Source organism: Eucalyptus grandis, chromosome 8, assembly GCF_016545825.1.
Source record: "Eucalyptus grandis isolate ANBG69807.140 chromosome 8, ASM1654582v1, whole genome shotgun sequence".
Classification (NCBI taxonomy): domain Eukaryota; kingdom Viridiplantae; phylum Streptophyta; class Magnoliopsida; order Myrtales; family Myrtaceae; genus Eucalyptus; species Eucalyptus grandis.
The window spans coordinates 5,854,341-5,874,828 of NC_052619.1; the positions used below are offsets into that span (position 1 = coordinate 5,854,341).

General features: G+C 38.3%; 2 protein-coding genes across 2 annotated transcripts; one reads left to right on the forward strand and one right to left on the reverse strand.

Moving 5' to 3' along the window:
• The first annotated feature begins 3,642 nt into the window (after window positions 1-3,642).
• LOC104456063 (S-protein homolog 21) lies at window positions 3,643-4,523 on the forward strand. Its single transcript, XM_010070781.3, has one exon. It carries the CDS (start codon window positions 3,842-3,844, stop codon window positions 4,277-4,279), a length of 438 nt encoding a protein of 145 aa, XP_010069083.1. The 5' UTR covers window positions 3,643-3,841; the 3' UTR covers window positions 4,280-4,523.
• Window positions 4,524-15,189: 10,666 nt separating this feature from the next.
• Window positions 15,190-20,178, reverse strand: LOC104456064 (probable leucine-rich repeat receptor-like protein kinase At2g33170). The gene is made up of 3 exons (XM_010070782.3): window positions 19,665-20,178; window positions 16,027-19,106; window positions 15,190-15,891 (listed from the first exon to the last, which is right to left on the reverse strand). The coding sequence occupies exons 2-3, from the start codon at window positions 18,962-18,964 to the stop codon at window positions 15,512-15,514; spliced, it is 3,318 nt and encodes a 1,105-aa protein (XP_010069084.2). The 5' UTR covers window positions 18,965-19,106; window positions 19,665-20,178; the 3' UTR covers window positions 15,190-15,511.
• Between the last annotated feature and the right edge of the window lie 310 nt (window positions 20,179-20,488).

Genomic DNA, 20,488 nt, shown 5'->3' on the forward strand with positions numbered 1-20,488 from the left:
CGAATCGATCAAAACCCAAGAGAAGAAAACACGAGAAAAGCAACCATGACTTCTCCGCGCATTACTCTTCTCCTCCTAGTCTTGTTAACAGTGACGTACGCAAGTGCGGGGAAACTTTCGGGAAGCACCGAAGAGGCGACGGTCGATGAGCCCATCGTTAGCGTGGTGAGCGCGTTGCCCAACGGCACCCAAGCCATGCAGATTCGTTGCGAGCGCGATGGCTCGACCGCTGCTGTGATCGACCAGGCACTGAGAACGGGGTAGGGATGCAGCTGGGCAACTAGGGAGAAGGCGTTTTACTGGTGTGAGGTAGTGTCGACGAGGATGTTCGTGGCATGGCACGCATTCCAGCCCCGCCGCAACGCGGGGTGGGGCCGGGTGCTCTGGCTAGTGAGGGAGGAAGGGTTCTTCCTCAGCGTGAATGGAACTGGTTGGGCCCGGAAGGCCGTTTGGGAAACCGAGTGAAAGGCAAGGGTTTGAGTGGGAGTGCTTCTCTAGTGATGTCGAATGGCTACTAAATCATTATAGGAATCCACTCTTTTGTGTACCATGAATCCTCTATTTTAATTATGGAATATCCTGAAACTTCATTAAAAAGATATCATAGTTTTCATTTTAGGAAAGGTTTTATCGTGATTTTCTAGGCTTGCCGAACCTAGGTCACAAATGACCCAAATGCCCTGGACCGTACCGGAAGGCCCATTTTGCTTAAGATGTCACTAGACTCAATCCATTAGGATTGATTTCAAATGTCACTAGGCTTGCCCTCCAAAATGCCCTCATTTCCACCCCCAATGAGAAATATATTAATGTAGCGTCAACTTTATGACTACAACTACCATTAGCATGAAGATTTCATTTTTTTCAACTTGTAGGGATTAATCACTGGGGTTGCCCTAGTGACCATCACTCTCTTGAGAAAGCTGGGGTGAGGATACATAAGTGAGGGAGCACAGTTTCGAAATATGCACATATCACATAGTACACATAGTGACTTATAAAATAAATATAGGATAAGATCAAACAAAAATAAATACTCAAATTGGGGGTTTAGAGATGTCACCAATTTTTGGAGTCCAAGTCTGCAATTCACAAAGAAAGCAAGGAAAAGCCCAATAGATTAGGCCACACCAGGTCCAGCCCATTACTTAATAGTTACACTAGTGCATATCTGAACGATTGATTGATTAATCGCCATCATCAACCTCGTGGATTGGATTGAATCGGTCGAGCCCGAAAAAAGCATGGTTTTTCGATTCGGTGACAGATCTAGACAACCGGCCGAGCCCCAATCCAAGGAGCCGGCCTCGTCCAGCCCCACCGCTGCCGCTGATCTCCGGTGCCAAAGTGCTGGATTTTGCCTCTTCAATGCACTCGTTTGTATTTGCAAATCCCCCAGAAAAGCGGAAAGGGCAAGTGGAGGCATGGCAACATCATGTAGCCACTAGTCACCCGTCACTACTGACATTACGTTATGCCCATCCTTGAACTTTGCTTTGGCATCGTTCCCAGATCAAGAAGAGCCGCCCATCTATTGTAAAATAAACGCTAAAAGAGGAGCCGCCAAAAACCAATTGCCTTTTTATCAAAGGCTATTTCAGCTTGGACAACAAACTTTAAATCATCGCTCCCTCTTTTTGCAATGATTTGATGTTCAAACTCTATGGATTTCTTTGCTTTATTTATAATGCTGGAGCACGCTTGGAGACCCGATTGAGCTCATGAAACACCCGGTAAGCTCCATAAATCAATTAAATGTAGACCTTTGGTTTTTGTAAATGGCCATATCCCAGAATAATTTACAACTGGTAGGTGATATCCAAATAGATAACCTTTAATTTCCAAACCGAAAATCTCCCGACATTCCAATTAATTGCTTCTATCAGATCTTGAGGAGAATAAAGTCCACAGATTTCGGTTCTGCTTTCAGCGATCGAGCGGGGTTCTGGGTTTATTAATCTAGCAGCCTATCATTGTTGTTCTGATAAAGACAATAGACAGGGATGTAGTGGCCCGTTTTGATCTTCATTAGTACCCAAGTTGAGATTATTGTAATGATGTCTCTTCTTTACAAGGGATCGTAATCATTCCAGCACGCCGCGAAAGATAAGCTATTCTAAGAGTTCCTTTGTTGTCCTGTTTTCTCTCGGAGACAAAAGTGCGGATTCTCCTATGAAGTGATATTGGAGGCTAACCTTTGCGTGCTAAAAGCAAAGTAATTGCAATCCATGTAGGACATAAGATAACGGCGCCCACATTCCCTTGGTTAAAAACACGAGATTATTTCGATCTCACACTAAATTCGTCAACATGATTATCATTAAATGAATGACACGGGAAAATCTAAAATATAACTCGTGCCATTAGGGCATAGGGCTTAGAGTTCCGCTCTTTATGAAAAAAGAAAATAATCACGTAGCCTCCAAACATTGTAATAGGACTAGACATGCGTTGCCCACAAACCCTAATGCTTTTGGTGGAATGATCTGGAGACAATCTTTCCAGAAAACAACAGATTAAAAGAAAAAGGAACCTGAAGAGATAAAAGATTTTTCAAAGACATTCTCTACGGTAAATAATAAAAGAGGGGAACATGCACGTCCACCAAACCGGCCCCATCGCACAGCCATATCAAAGCACTCGATTAAAATAGATATATCATGCCATATATCAATGCATGCCAAAAGATGAAATCATGTATAGGCATGCATAGAAAAGGAACTTACTTTCTTTTTTTTTCGTTCGAAGATAAAAAGGAAATTCTTCTTTTTCTTTGGTCTGTGATAAAAAGGAACTTGAGTGACTGATATAGTTGGCATTATTGTCTATTGGAAAGTGCTTTTTATTGAGCTTGACCTAGACAAGATCTAAAGAAGGACCGGACTTGGATTGGCATATTTTGGAAGTTTTGCTTTGTGCTCCCAAATGCCATATTTGTATTTTTGGACACATTGACAAATAAATAAAAAGAATAAAGAAAAGATTATGTGATTCCCTTATTAAAACGCCATTTTTGGACACATTGATATATAAATAAAAAGAATTGAGCAAAGATGAAGTGATTCCCTAATTAAAACACCTAAAGTGACCTTCAAGTATCGCTTACTAATTTTTTTGTGCTTCTTAAAAGTCGAAAAATTAACTTTTTTCTTTAGTTTTTCTGTTAAAGTTCAAAAGAGTATCCACATTTAAAAGAACTCACGAAAAAATTATACGTGAATTTATATGTTCACATAACACCACTCTTTAAAGGTTTCAAGAACTTTGTGTTAAAAGTGACTCCATGACACCAATTGAAGACATGCATTCATGCCGATGTGGTATTACCAAAACTTATCGAGCCATTCCGCTTTACTTCTTACATCACAATCAACCTAGAAAAATTGAATTTCAAGATGAATTTCGGCGCATCGAGTGCATATGAACCACACGCATCCGGATCCTTGGATCACATCGGTGCGGGTTCCGCTGGTACCGAGGGCTCGCATGTATGGAGCTCGCATAGACCGGGATCCAAATTTTTAATGACTTTTTCCCAAGTGTCGCCAGTGCACACCCCGTGGCTGGCAAGTGGCAACTTCGCACGAGAGGTTGCACTTTAAACGTACTTCTCAAAACAGAAAAATGAGATAGGGATTTCGCTCATTTACTGACATTCTCACGAACCACACACAGCCACCACCTCCTCCACCACCGCCTTCTTCTCAGAATATAATTCCTCTCAACGCTCTCTCTCCTCTCTCTCTCTCTCTCTCTCTCTCTCTCTCTCTCTCTCATCACCACCGCTTGCCTTCTTTGTCTTCGTCTTCTTGTTCTTCATCTTCTTGCCATCAACCATAAAATGAAACTCCTCGCAGGCTTCCTCCTCATCTCCTCCTCCCTCTCCCTCTGCTGCCTATTTCTGTCCAAGCTCCTCGAGCCCGAGTACTTCTACGGCGCGGAGTTCGACGTCCGTGTCATCAACGGCTTCAGCACCAACTCCTCCCTCCCCCTCGTGATCTGGTGCTCCTCCGACGACCACGGCGACATCGGCGGGCGGGCCCTCCAGGAGGGCGACGACTTCAGCTGGGCCGTCCGTTCCAACTTCTGGGGCGCGGCGGCCCGCTTCCTCTGCACCGTCAAGTGGGACAGCACGAGGAAGCGGTTCGACGCGTTCGAGGCTGAGCGGGACGGCCGCCGGTGCGGCCCCTTCAGGAAGTGCTCCTGGCTCGTGAGGGAAGACGGGTTTTACTTCAGCAGCGACGAGGTCAACTGGAAGAAGGACTTCTCCTGGTTTTAAGGGAGAAAAGAAACAGTTTTGTCAGGTTCACTTAAGAATAACACCTAAGAACGCGGAGGCAGTTACATTAAAATGAAAATATGAAATGATGTGGTGGACCATAAGTGGATATTTATCAAATTTTGTCGCACAAGAATCTGTCGCATTAATTTTACGAGCATGGTAATTTTCTTTTATTCTAGAAAGGATTTGATGTTGCTTATTATACCAGATGAGCATGGACGATAATTAGCGTTTTTTTTTCCCCAGTGTTTGATTGGGTTGATGACTTCGGTTTTTTGGGGGGTGATGGCTACGTCCATCGATTTCATGTGATGTTGTTTATGGTAAGAGATAAGTTGGAATAGGACTAGGCATGCAAAGGTGTTGGGGTGGTCCAACAGGTCGATGAGGAGGTGCGAACTCCTGTGGTAGTAGGTCCGCTGATGGGAAATTGAACTAGGATTATCAAACGGATAATGATACATGATTAATTGTCGTTGGATCTCACACACACACAGAAGATATTATGAGACAAACAATTACTGATTGATAAAGAAATGTTCATGGCGTGGTTCTTCAATCGTGCTATAGTGTTTCTGTGTCGATTTCAGAACGCCCAGCCATCGTGATCACTATCCTTCCAGTTAGAATATGACATGTCAAGCTGAAAAGACTTATCTAGAATATGACATGTCAAGCTGAAAAGACTTAAGCTGATAAGTGAAAAGAGATTATATGAATATTATAAATCCTATGGGCTACTTTAATAACTCTCTTACATGCAAATTAGATTGGAAACAATACGTGAAATTTGACAAATGGGTGTTGTCACATTTGAAATTGCAGTGTAAACTTGTTCTGATACCATGTTAAAATAGTTAATCTACCATGTTAAAATAGTTAATTTAAAAATTTAAGGTAATAGATTGAGAGAGATCTATATAAAGAGTATATAAATTTTAAACAGACGATACAAAATGCTCTAACATATGCTACACTTCTCGCACGTCTCTACTTCCAAATGTTTTATTGAAATTTGGAACAGGATCCTTCATTTTCATTCAGTTTTCTCATGCAAACTAACTCAATGGACATAACCATTCATCAAGATGGATGTAATTTGTCTAGATACGATTGATTACGTCAATAGTTGAGATTACAAGAAAGTATAATAATTCCTTATCTAAAAGGCGGGCCATGTTTTTCTCCATCCTAGAGAAAACTTTCTAAAACCTGCCTTCAAGGAGTTACGATTAGAATAAAGATTTGTTGAAGAAAGAGGGGAGGGAGAGTGAAAAGGTAGCGAAGTGAGTGGAAATTGCAATAAAAGATTTCCTATATTTGAACTCAGTTTTTTTTTTTTCATCCTCTAATTTCCCGTCTGCATATCCATTAAATATTACATGAATACGAAATACCTCTTTTTTCTTGAACAAATTAACTTCTGATAATTTTTTTTGTAAATTCATTAACCACACGGCCCTCTTTAATTCTAATTGTCATTAACAATGTAATAGAGGTTATATTAGTAAGGGAAAATGAGTTACTTAATTTTTATGTAACAATTAGATCTGTGAAAATTGGTTTTAAACCCATACGGGTCATATATATGGATCATTCAATTTTGAAGAGCCTACCTTAAATGAGTTTTAAATTTAAAGGCTAAAATAAATTAGTCTCAAATGGATTGAGTTTAGAACCCATTTTCAACCCAATAGACCCACCACCACTCTCTCTCTCTCTCTCTCTCTCTTCAACCTCATAAAAATATTTTCAGAAAATGGAAATTATTTTTTCCTTTTTCTTTCCTTTTTATTGTTTTCTTTCTTCCTTCTTCCATCTTTCCTTCGCTAATGGGTTGCCACGGCAACGACAAGCCAAGTGACCGATGAGCTCATGGGAGGCTAGCAAAGCTCAAGCTCGCCGGTTTGATGAGGTCAAAGGAGAAGAATTAGAAAAAAGAAAATTTTGATAATAAATAATAAAAAAATCGATTTTTTAGATAAAAAGTATTTAAAAAAATATTAAAAGGAATGCATGGAGGAAAATCGAATCAAATTTTTCAATTTTTTAATTTATTTTCAAATTTCAAGTAAACATCAAAGAATATTGTTATTTTCCTATAAAATGATTTCCTAAAAAACATTTTTCAAGAAAAAACGAAGCCCATAAAAATTGTCCACTAAATTTGTATTGAATGAAGGTGTTTTAGCAATATCATTTTTTTAAATCATAAGAAATAAGCTTTCCTAGATTTGGAAGTATTTTAGCAATATAATCTTTAAAAAAATTATAAAAATAAGTTTTCCCAAATTGGGTTAAATGTGGAAGTGTTTTAACAATATAGGTCGAGTCAAGCATTGGTCGAAAATAGATTGAGTCAGGTATGGGTCAAGAATTTACATTTTGCATTCATAAATTGATTCATGGGTTAATTTTGGTCAGACCATTTATGATCCGACCTACCCGTTTAATAGGTCTAGAACACCTAATAATTATGCAAATGGGAAAACTAGCAGCTTTAACAAAAATAATAGTCCGAGAGGATAATCTATCATTTTGCCAATTAAAGAAGTTATTGTTTTGCATCGTAATGGAGCTATTGGGAAATGATGCCAAAGTTGAGAGGGGGTACTTGTTCTCATCCAAAGCAGTTAAAGTTATATGACAAAATGTTGAAACCTTTCATTTGCCGGAAATCACCCTAAATTTTTATCTTAAATATGACTAACTATGATTTATAATAATTTTATCATTCGCTCAGAATCTCAGATCTTTAAAATGATGAGCTTCATCCTCGAAGAGTTTAGCAATAGATTTTGCTGATTTGGACTAAACGACTTTAAATAATGTGGATTCGCTCTCCCAAATCTAGAAACAAGATCTGTGATGATCTCACCCTAAGCTAAATCCTCACAAAAAATACTCAAAATAACCTTCCAACAAGACTTATGAATAGCTCAACAAGACTTCCCCCATCCAACATGGAATTTGGGATGTCATAAGAATGCCGCCGTCGCCACCGCCGCCAAGCGGTTGTTGTGGCTGCAAGCCTCGGGGATAGCCAGCCATCACGTGGCAGTGGTCATCGTCTCATGAGCTATAGGTGATGACAGCCTTGGTATGCCAGCACAAGGAAAAGGCCATCACCAAAGAGGCGATCGTGCTCCCGCTGTCCAAGCCTCGAGCGGCAGCAACCATCGTGTGGTGTCGTTTTCGCCATGGCAGTCACTTCTCTCTCTCTCTCTCTCTCTCACACACACACACACACAAAAATGGACCACCACCCCAAGGTGGTTGCTAGACTCAGGCAACGCCCCACGTGGTGTCATTTTCGCCATCGCCCACCCCTCCCCCTACTTTCACATTGCTCGTGCGTTGCTTTGCGTCACTTACATTGCATCACGTAAGAATTTGGGAAAAATTATTCAAAAGTCTTAAATTTATTGTACTTTTGTTAATTCAATCTTAAACTTTTCAAATTTGTCAATTTAGTCCAAAACATTTTCACATTTTGTCAATTAAGTCTCTCTATTTAATTTTGGAAGAAAATTGCTAACATAAACACCGACCATTTTACGTGATGCAAGACAATCTTAATGTGGATAATTTTTAATAATTTTTAAAATTTATTTATTCTTCTCTCTTTCTTTTTCTTTTTTTTTTTTTTTTTTACTTTTTTTTCTTCCCTTCTTCTACCTCTAGTCAGTCGTCGAGCCTTGACAATGGAAAACGACTTAGCTAATGACGAGGGTCGGTAAGGTTGACCTCAGCATAGTGAGAACAAGCCTTGCCAAACCATGGCAAGGTTCAACCTCGCTAGATTTGGTAAGACCCCCTTGCCAATGGCTAGCATGGGCAAACTTTGCCGAAGGCTAGAGAGGAAGAAGGGAAGAAAAGAAAAGGAAAAAAAAAAGGAAAAAGAATTTAATAAATTTAAAAAGAATCAAAATATTATTTAAATTAATCACGTCAGTGCCAATTGTAACACGTAGGACGGTCGATGTCCACGTCAATGATTTTTGGCCAAAATTGCCTTAATTGACTCAACGGTGGCAAAACGTAAAGATATTTAAAACTTAATTAGCAAAATTTAAAAAAAAAAATAGTATTAAATTAACAAAAATATAATAGAATTAGAATTTTTGGATAGTTTTCCCTGAGAATTTGAGTGAATTCACATGGGGGTGGTATTTTTCATCACCTAACTTAGCATCTTGAGCTCAAGACTGAACTAGATCTCTCCCTTCACTCCCTCGTTGCTTTTTTTATTTATTTCCTTTTGTTTGCTTCCTTACTTTCCCGATCTAATTTTAGATTTGAGAGTTTTGCTCTCTTGATCAAATTCTAAATTTATGAGTTGTAATGAATAAATACTTCACTTCCAATTTCAATGATGTTCATAATAGTTTTGTGTCAAATCTATACTCATTCAATGTATTATTGTTAAAAGCTTTGGTGCACTTGTTAAAGGATTCACTCTTATAGGCATCAGACTTGAGCTTGTTCAATATATTTATGTTGTCTTTGTATGGCAATGATATTGAGGACGTCAAACCTAGGCATACACCGTCAAAAGGCAAAGCCATAACTACGGTTGAAGATCCCAACACATGCTCATCACCAATTATGATACGTGATTTAGTGATCAGCCACTGATCCTTTCACTTGGTGTTTATGAAAGACAAGCATATAATTATCTCTACCATCCATATTCTAATGTTGTACCTTGATTTCTGATTTTTGATTTAGTTTGAAACTCTGTGAGCTTGCCTTATAATGGTGACTTTTGAAATTTCCCATGAATTGTTTTAGGTATTATTTTGGTAGTGAATGGAAATATTTTTTACCAAAAAAAAAAAAAAAAAAAACCTAGCATTCCGACCGACTAAATTAAAATGAAGGCTAACTGATTCGAAGCGAAAAAAAAAAAATATATATATATATAAAAAATATATATATATTAAATAGACGATTCGAAATTGTGACCAAAACTAAAGAGATAGTTGAGCCTTCTTATTTAGCCAGTCTCAGGTATGTAACGAATAAGGAAAACAGAAAAAGGAGAAAGGAAAGGATAAATAACAAAAGAATTTAGCAACTGGTTACGAAGATAATTCAATTAAAAGGCAAATCGATGCATTTCACGTGAAATGTCTAAGCTGTAAAGATTCACGAGACTGATCAAAGTACTTCTCAACCCATATCTTTTATATTGGAATTCATCATGAGTAGGAAAAAAAATGACACATAAAGTACTGGAAAAACTTTCGACCAAAAAAAAAAAAAAGTACTGGAAAAACTTAAAACTCAATTAAAAGGCAAAACTGACACATATCACGTGAAATATGTAAGCGGTACAGATTTTTTTTTTTTTTGGACGAAATCTAAGTGGTACAGATTCACAAGCCCGCTTAAAGTACACCTCAACCCATATTATTTATATTGGAATTTATTTCATACGTAGGAAAAAAATGACGCATAAAGTACCTAAAAAAACTTAAAATAAGAAGAAAACTCTGTAAATGTAAATCATAAATTATAGGGTTAATGATGAAAAATGATTGAGTTTTATCTTGACAAATTTGAAATTATTTTTTTGACCATAAAAAACCCCAAATCCAGTCTGACAAAATTAAAGTTGCAAAAAACCCTCTGGTACATTTTGACAAATTTAACAAACTAATTTATCCGATTTTGTAAAAAACCCTAAACTGTTTAATTTTTATTAAATATACCCTATGCTAAAAAATACCACAAAAAAATCATGAAAAATTGTTAAATCGATAAAACGTGAGCGTAAAATAAAAAGCGGATTTTGTTAACTATCACGTGTCATTTAACTTAATTATGAAATTGTCGAGCACCAACGAGATCCCTTAATCATTTTTTTTTTTTGTGGTTTCTCTTGATTTAATTCATTGGGAAAATAACAATAAATACAAATGCGAACTTGGAAGAAAATTGAAAATCACAAAAAGTCCTCAAGTCAACATCCTTTCGGAAAAAATTTAAAATCATTAAGGTTTCATTCGAATTGCGAAAAATGAATAATTTAGAGAAAATTTTATAAAAATATTTATTTATATCACTTATAAAAATGAATGAATGAAAGAAAAATCTGTCATCCATGAAATTATTTTTAATTGACTAATTACTTTAAAAGATACAAGCTGTCAATTTTTAAAAAATAATTTTTAAATCATTCATTTTTGACAAAACAAACGTACCCTAAAATGACAATTATCTTGGATGAGAAAACTTCACGGTCCGCAGGTGTTTTTATGAGACTGGTCCTGCAGTCAATTGGATTGTTGGATTTGGATTGTTAAATAAGAAAAAACGTGGCTCGTTAATTAGCTGTGCATGAACAGTTCTCCTTGTAACTTAAGGAAAGTTATGGACGCAATGGTGATCAACCTTATATTTGATTAGGATTAGTTAGGACGAGCAGGGAAAATTGCTAGCACACACATTGCAGAAGTTTACGAGTGTAAAGGAAAGTTATGATCAATTAGAAACTTTACTAACACCAACACAAAAGAAATTTGCTATTAGCATAGATAGATTTTTTTTTTTATTATAAACGTATGAATTACCACCGTCAAATTGAATTATGCCCTCTGAAGAAAAGTTAGAAAAAGGGTATTTTAGGTGTAAATTACTATTAGTGAGAACACAAACGTATGCCATAGGAAAGTTTCGATTCATTAAATAATTAATAACAATAGGTCATGAAGTTTACTATTATTTCAGGTAGATTGCTATTGTTTGGCGGAATATTACAGATTATAGGACCCACAAAATTTACGACGACAAAAGAGAAATCAGGTCCTTTGAAAAAAACTACGACTTGACATATAACAAGTAAATTACTATTTTGAGGAAAATTACGAATATCAAAAGAAATCTATTTAATTAAGATAAAATATTAGATGCAATTTTTTCCAACTTTTGTGTACTTCTTAATCTATCCTCTTCAGGAGAAAAAAATTTGGAAAAGCGAACAACTCTCTTAAGAAGCCACATCATCTATTTCCTATACAAATCGCAATCATCTTAAAATATAGAACTAAAATTAAACCAGTGCAATGCACTAGACAACATTTAATATAGATAAAATCATAATTCTTTTTATCTCCAAACTATACTTAAATTGTATGAGGGATAAATAATTTTTTTTATGGATAAATAATTAAGATGTTCATTTTTTCTTCTAGTCAAAGTCAATATTAGTTATTTCTGTTCGATTCAGTAGTACGTCACTCTAAAGCAATTAATAATTTGGACTAAAAGAAAGCAATTAGAAGTGGAATGCTCAGGTGGCACGAACAAATCTAGCTTACACAATTTCACATTGAAAGAATTAGATATACTTAACCGATTGAATTTTCCTTTCAAAATCCGTTACGTTTTTTTTTTTTTTTTTTTAATGCTTAAGGATCCAATAGTTAAATACTTACAACATATTATACATATATGCAAGTCATATTATCAAAAGATAATCCTAAGTATCTCATTAGATAAGACTACAAGAGAGTTTCATTTTAATCAAGCTAGTAAGTGATTTATCAAATACATTTTATTTCCGACTCTCTTGCTGAATATTCAATCTTTAATATTCATTTCAACTACAAAATTTATATTAACATATAATTAGACACACCATATATATTTTTGTATTTAGTGAAGTTAAAATCCATCAAAAGATATTACACATACTTATTTCGTAATTTTCCGAATCGGTAATACCAAATGATAATCATTTTCAAGTTAAGGCAAATTGTCACTTCCAACTCTTGAAAATTGGGGTGTAGCTACATCAAAAACACTTATTCACTCTAATAAGTATAATGACATAAATAGTTTTGAACTTTGCTCAATATATAATATATAGTCAATGAATTTTTAATTTGTTTAATATAGTTCTTGAACTTTAAATTTATTCAATGTAGTCACTATATTTTTTTGTATAGGTTCAACTTAGTTTCTGAACTATAGGAAAATGGACAATAATGAACATTTTCATATAGTTTAGGAATAAATTGAACATGTACAAAAAATTCATGGAATACATTGAACAAATTAAAAATTCAATGATCACATTATATATTGAGTCAAAATTCATAAACGATTCATCTCATTTTCCCACTCCAATATTGTAAAGAAAAACAAATTATTAAACTAACAAGAAGAACTCACCTATCAACTCTCCACCAAAATGAAAACATAACATCAAACTCGAAAAACTGTGGACCAAGCCACTCACCATTTTACTATTCCCATCCCATTCATTCCCATTTATCTGTAGAATGGGGAACCTTTTCACAGCGAAAATGACTCGTGATGAACAAGAATCGAATGGTCTCGTCTCGTCTCCATCTAGTGACATTTCAGACGGTCATAAAGCACACTTAACCTTAGTGTTCCAGCAGATTGTTTTCCACATAAGAAAATGCCAACGACGGCCCCCCCACTTAAATCTGAGTTCCCCGGAATAGGTGCCAAACTGGCAACAACCGATTCCTAGACCAAAGCATGGGAAAGGTCCTGCCAAGCAATAAGGCTAGCTTTTGCCTTATTGTAAGGCAAAGATTGCTCCCTTTTTGCTGCTTAAAGTGGCAAAAAGGAAGCACGCTATGGCGTGGCTGGCCAAACAGTGGTAGTCATCGGTCCATCGAGTGTGTGTGGTTCGATGGAAAATCTACATCGAAATTTGAAACGAATGGTGACCATTAAATTGAAATGAAAAAAGAAGAGGGAGGAGAAGAAGAAAGCATCCGACATAGGAAAATAAAGGAGCGTGTCTCCGCAAATGGCATCAAAAAGGAAGCGAGCTAGAGATAAGGGAGACCCAATCTCAAAAGGGGTTCACATGGAGATAGGGACAAGTCACCACGCCCACAAGTAGAGACAGAAGTCTCTTTCGTTTTGCCATGATTTAGAAGATGGTGTCGAGAAATGTACGAGACCGAAAGGAAAAGGTAGACAAGGGAATCAGATTTATATTCCTTTGAATGTGTATAGAGCCTGTAAAGCAAGCTTAGTACTAACCTTCTCTTTCATGAATCCAATGTGCTTCTTAATGTACTTTTGAAGTGATAAACAGCTATGAATCATGCCTTTAGAATGTCCGCATGGAAACTAAATCTACGAGGTATCGATGTTATGCGACGGTTGCATCGTACGGGATATGTTTGACGAACGATAGCATGTATTCCCATAAGCTTCCATTAATCATTAACAGAGAAATGGGGCATCATATAAGTGTTGACTGGATTTTTCTTTTGTCTTTTCAAAGCATACAAAGTTCCAAAGAGATCACAAGGAGGACCAGCTTGAAGATAAGATCGGTATGAATCAAGTCTGAGGGATCATGAATGCTTTGAAACATGCAATTCTCAAGGTCATTGAAGATCAAGTTGACTGGCGTGTTCACATGAGCATGTCCAATGTGCAAGCGCGAGGGTGAACTGTGCATTAGCTGTAATGGCTTCAAAAGTTTGCTCGACGTGGATGTTTCGTCAATGAGAAAGGAGTGCACGGTGTTGGCACGGGGGGAGGGCGGAACCTAGATGATGCTCGATGGCTACTGAGAATTAAGAGATAGAAGCAAGAGAGACGACAGATTTTAAGCTTCACTTCTCACTCGAGATAGAACGTGTCTGCGATTCGGTGAATGACAGGACATTTGAAATGCTATAGTTTGAAAACAGATATATCACCAAACATACCAGTTACAACACTGGGTTCTTGATGAAACTATTCAAAGGAGGACTTCAGTGCCAGCACTACCTAGGAGGTCTTATCCCAGAGGCGTGAATGAGAGCTATCCTATGATCCTTATGAGAGCGTTAGAGGTATATGAAACCAAGCTCATCTTGTCAATCCGCGATGAGCAAGCGCATAATGTACACTGAATCACTCTGTAAAATTCATAGTTCTGTGAACTATTAGAAGACAACAAAAAATAGAAGAGGATGAAAGCAACAAAAGGGGATTGCCGCTTGAGAAGGGAAAGTAGAGAAGACATTACTTGCTGGACCATTTGCCAGCCAAATTAAACAGGTGATGACCATGCACATAAACAGTAAACATTAATATTTCAACAAAAACATAAGAATTTCCCAGGAGTTTGGCTAAACAATTAAGCATTCGGTTTGGATGCGACATGCAAATCACCAAAGGCTCCAATTCAATGCAATCTTGGGGGTCGTGGCCACAACCCTTTGAATGGAGCGTTGCATGTATGCACATGGACGGTGCTTTGTGTGCATTCATAGGATTAGTCCGGCCAAAAGATTGGAACACCGAATGTCAAATAAAAAGTTTTAAGATTGAAAGAAGAAAGAAAAGACCATACAAGTGCATGTTTTCGCATACAATTAGCAGAAAGGTTGAATATTAAATTGGAGCAAATCAGTGTGCAAGGAAAAGCAATATAAAAGCGCGTGAAAACCTGAGGTTGCACATAATTAGAACGTACATGAGATGGGATGCAAAACGTAGCTCCATAAAACATCGTTCAACAAGAGCCACAGAATTTTTTTTCTTTTCACAGCAACATCAATCAACTAAGCTGATAATCAATCAGTTTTAGTATAAACGGTTTGCCAAATGGAAAAGGACAAGCATAAATGCCATAATGCACAAAGGAACTGCCATAACCATAAACACCCAAAGGAATTGGAAGATGCAATGACCCTTCAAGACCCCTTGTTCATATGAACAAAGTTCTACTCATGGAATAAACTTGCCATGTGTCACACAAAAATGATGCAAAAAGACATGAATTGAATCCCAATTGTTAGCAGTTGTACCTCATCTAGGAGCTCACACACAAAAGGATGTACAAAAGCGTCGCAAGGAAGGACCAAAGAGAAATCACTTTTCTTCAGTGAGAAGCATGAGCATCCATAGACAAAATAAATCTCCAAAATTTATGCCCATCAATGAACAAAGCAATTCAAAGGGGACACTTTATATTGCAAGGGGGGTCTCCACAATGTGAAATCAGAAGCTAACTTTACACTGATGTTACATTATGGGAGAGCAAATGCAAGGAAGAAATGTAGATATCACTGGGACTCCCGTATTATGTGATGTCAACATTGAATGATTTCACTAATGCTATTTGCTCAGTAAAATTTACATGGTATTCTCTCATTTAGCTATTCACGTAGAAAAACAAAGAATAAGCACCGAGAAAAGAATCATTCCATCTAATACCCGTGGTGGAGAATCAATACCTCATGAAGGATTGTCCTTTGAACAGGAGTCGTAATTTGGAGACAAAATAAGGTTCCCTACTAGCTCATTTGACTCGATAAGCATCGAGACAACTTCCCGCATTGACGGCCGTTCAAGAGGAGACATATTCGTACAACATAAAGCGATTTTAAGGACGGTAATCATGTGGCTGATGGTGACTTTGTCCTCCAGATCTAGCCGAGCATCAAGCACGCCAGAGGAAAACGAGTTATTCCGAATGTACTGTCTCACCCAGGTGACGAGATCGCCTCCTTGATCCAGCGGCTGAACTGGAGTCCTTCCAGTGAGCAACTCCAGTAGAACAACTCCGTAGCTGTATATGTCACATTTCTCCGTGACCTTCATAGTATAAGCATACTCTGCATAAAGGATAATTGCAGACGATTAGGAAAGAAAAACGAAGCATTTCAGCCTTCTCCGGAGAAAAGGGGAAGGAGAGGTCTATTTTGTATCGAATTAAGGTTCAAACTGGATTTTTGTGAGAGAGTGTTTACCGGGTGCAATGTATCCGTAAGATCCTGCAACAGCCGACATTGATTTAGACTGAGGCATGTCGATGACTTTCGCCAAGCCAAAATCACCAACATGGGCTTCGAAATTTTCATCAAGAAGAATGTTATTAGACTTTATATCGCGATGGATTATCCGAGGTTTGCAGTCATGATGTAAGTAGGCAAGGCCTTCAGCAGAGCCAAGAGCAATGCCGAACCGAGTTGGCCAGTCCAAGCTACATGTTGGACCATGAAGCAATTCACCCAAGCTACCCTTCGCCATGTACTCATACAGAAGTAGATTTGAGCACTGATGATGGCAAAATCCAAACAGCTTCACAATATTTCGATGCCGGATCTTTCCAAGAGTTGAAATCTCTGCACGAAAACTGTTCTCAATGTTGTTACTCTCCCTATCCGAGGCTAACCTTTTCACAGCGATTATTTGTCCCGAATTCATGACTGCCTTATAAACTGTTCCACAGGCGCCTCTTCCAACAACATAGCTGTCATGGAAGTTATTCGTAGCTTGGACCAGATCTTGGAACAAAAATACCTCCTTTGGAGGAAAATAGATAGCATTCTCTGGAGAAGGCGACTCCTTGTCCTCTATGGAAGCAACCGTCTCAGACGGCCGTCTCAAGAAATAAATTATAACAGCTATTAACAAAAGAGATACGCCACCTACAACGGCTGCAACAATGGTGATAATTTTACCCTTTGGAACATCCACACTTGTCAAAGGTGGGATGGATTGAGAAGATGGGTTCTCATTGCAATTGACGAGCGGCTCACCACAGAGTGCCTTGTTCCCAATAAAGCTACTGATGGGCATGTGCTGAAAAAGTGACGCGGATGGCAAAGGCCCAGAGAGATCATTGTATGAAAAATTGCACACCAGTAGGCTAGACAAGGAATCAAATGAGCTAGGTATCTCACCAGTCAAATTGTTGTTATTGAGCAGGAGGTACTCGAGTAGGTGAAGATTTCCAAGCTGTCGTGGTATTTTCCCAGTTAGGGAATTGTAACTGACATTCAATGCAATCTGTAAGCTTGAGAGGGAACCTAACTCTGAAGGGATTTCACCAGAAAATACGTTGCCCCCCATTTGCAACTCAGTCAAATGGGAGAGACTCCCTAAGGTCGAAGGTATATTTCCAGAAAACTTATTATCAGACAACTTGAGAAGCTCCAGGTGTGAGAAAGTCCCAATCTCTGCTGGTAAATCACCCACGAAGCTGTTCTGGCTGAGATCGAGACGCTGAAGCAGGTTGCAGTTGACAATTTCACGGGGTATTCGTCCAGAGAGAGAATTGGATGAGATATTAAAGAAGACTAACTGAGATAAATTTCCTATCTCTCCCGGCAAGTTAGACGCAAAGAAATTTCCTGCAAGATCCAGCCTCTGCAACCTCCGACAAAACCCAATCTCTGGAGGAATGGGACCGCTAAATTTGTTTTGCCCAAGCTCGATGGAAGACATATTTTCCAATTTGCACATTGCAGAAGGAAAGCTACCTGTAAGCCTGTTACTACCGAGACGAAGCTGAACCAGCGAGTTACAGTTCAGGATTCCAGCAGGAATGTTCCCGTAGAGCATATTCGACTCAAGATTCAACAAAAAGAGGTTAGAGTGTCGACAAAGATGAGGAGGAATTCTTCCAGAAAGGCGGTTATCAGAAAAATCAACCACCCAAAGTGGACTGTAAATCCCCAGCCCCCGAGGAATAGGACCAGTCAAGGAATTATCAAAGAGCTGCAACTGACGCATCCGAGACAAATACTGAAATCCAGACGGAATTGGACCAGTTAAATTGTTAATGGACAGGTCGAGCTTGGTCAAGTTCCTCAAGCCACTAAGCTCATTTGGTATAACACCCGTCAGTTGATTCTGGAAAAGATACAACAAGGTCAGGTTGTTAATTTTGCTGAATTCAGACGGGATCTCACCAGACAAACAATTCTCAGAGAAATCAATTTCTGTTGCCAAAGACAAATTCCCGATTTCCCGCGGGATGGTTCCATTTAACTGATTACTGTAAAGGTACAACCACTTCAGAGACTTGAGGTCTCCAATCTCGGAAGGAATCTGACCCTGGAGGCTGTTCTGATAAAGGGCAATAATCTCGAGGCTGGTACAGTTTCCAATTTCTTTGGGAATATATCCTGAGAACCGGTTATCCCAAAGAATCAACTCAGTCAAGCTTCCAAGCATCCCAAGTTCCTTTGGCAATTCCCCTCCAATCTCATTCTGGGCAATACCAAGATACCGCAAGTTCGTGCATCCACCAATTTCTGGCGGTAAGGTACCAGATATTGCATTTTGACCAGCTCGGAATGTCGTCAGGTTCTTGAGGTTTCCTATCGAATTAGGCAAAGAACCAGTGATATTATTACTGTATGCCCTAAATTCAACTAGTGAAGATAAGCTCCCAAATTCCTCTGGCAGTGGGCCCGATATTTTATTGTTGTGTATATACAAGGTTGTCAGGGAAGACAGCTTGACCAGTTCAGCAGGAATTTCCCCATCAAATTGGTTGTTGTTCAAGGAAAGATCCACCAAGCTTGAACAATTGCCAATCTCCTTGGGAATGTTTCCGCTAATCGAATTATAAGAAAGATCAAGAAGAGTCAAATGAATCAAACTGCCAATACTGGGGCTCAAAGTCCCAGAGAGATTCATAGAATTCAAATCCAGAGACCAAACAACAGGACTGCCATACGAAGTGCAATTCACACCTGCCCATCCGCATGGTGTTTCATCCGAGGCATTCCAATTTCCCAGAAACTTAAGTTCATCATGAAGTGTACTCTTCATGTCTAAAAGATACTGCCCCTCAGAATTCAGTCCGGCTGTAAAGCACACCATTAGAGAGGCAACGAATAGAACAGTCCATAACTCTGGTCCAGAAAGGCCACATGGTTTTAAAAATCTGGACATGCTTAACACCCGGACAGGAATAATGTCAAGGGTTTATATCACCAATAGACGATTCCTCCTGCATAACCGCCTCAGAATGCGATTTCATAAAACTGCATCCCAAGCTGGAGCATTTAACAAATGTAGCATTCGGACACCAGGACTGAAATTGACATCAATACGAAATATTTTAATTAAAGGATCTTTGTCTCAGAGATATAGACAAGGCAATGCAGACAATACCATTTGCCCCTCTATTACCTTCTCTATCATACAACAGTTGATGGATTTCCATCCAACACTAGTAAAATCCAAATTCATTTCCGAACTTAAGAAACCCAAAATCAAAAATACAAACTCATTCGATATTCAACTACCAAGGCGCATCCGATCAGTTTGAGATTTGAAGCGTCTCAAAGAACCAACAGTATCACGTATTCAAATTCAAAGAAAAAAGATGAAGAGAAGTTATGAGCATATCATCTGGGTTTAAAATAGAACTCCAGAAAATCGACGGAAACATCACAGTTTCTCACGCACTCTACAAACTCAAAACATGGATTCTTTCCAGAATTTGTGAAATACCAGATAATAAGCAGACTGCGCTAAATTAACATCTTTTGAGAAAGTAATACAGCATATCAAGCATGCTAATTCGAGATTACAACGAAAGCTAAAAACTTTCTTAAAAGAATAGCTTGCAAGAGATTAAATCACTGACCTTGAAGTTCCTAATCAATCGTCAAAGAAGGGACGGGTAAAGCAGCAAATCAGCAAGTCCTCGCGAGCACTCTAAGACACCGGGAAGCAACAAGCATTGAATTCATTCGGCACAGGAGAAGACAAGACCAGACCAGACCAGACCAAGCCCAACCCAGTTCTCCTTTTGCCAAGATCTTTACTGCCACCAGAATCTCCCCATAGAACAGAACCAAAAAAAAAACTCAAATTTGCTGTAAAAACCAAACGAATGGTATTGGGCAGGCCTAAAAAAAAGAACTTTCTCTTCTGGTAATGTATGGGGAAGGCAAAAAGGAACGATGATTGTGGAGGGATCTTAGGCAAACCGGAGAAACTCTAATGGCCGACCAGGCATGCCTTTCATTTCATACTCTCTCTCTCTCTCTCCTGATGCGTGTGTTCGTGTCTTCCTGAGGCTGTCCCTTTTCTCTCTCTAGAAAGAGCTGTGGAGTAGTCGGGCTTGGCTTTGGCTTTGGCTTTGGCTTTGCTCGTTCATCCTCTCTTCCCCTCCTTTTTAGTGCTGGCGAAAAAGCAAAATGATAAAACTGTGAACTTTTTTTGGGCATGGGTGGGGGCGAGAAATTTTTCTTCCTTTTTTTTTTTTTTTCCCCTCCTTTTCAAAAATTTTCCTGGGATGTATCCTGACTGTGACAGGTCGGTAGGTGGATACAGGAGAGCCATTTCATTATTTAAATCTTTCTTTATTTTCCCACTTTCGTTGTTTGTCGCACATAAAAATAAATGAATTGCTCTATGCAAGAAGGTTTCGTCATTTAACTTAATAATTTGAAAATTTTTATGGCT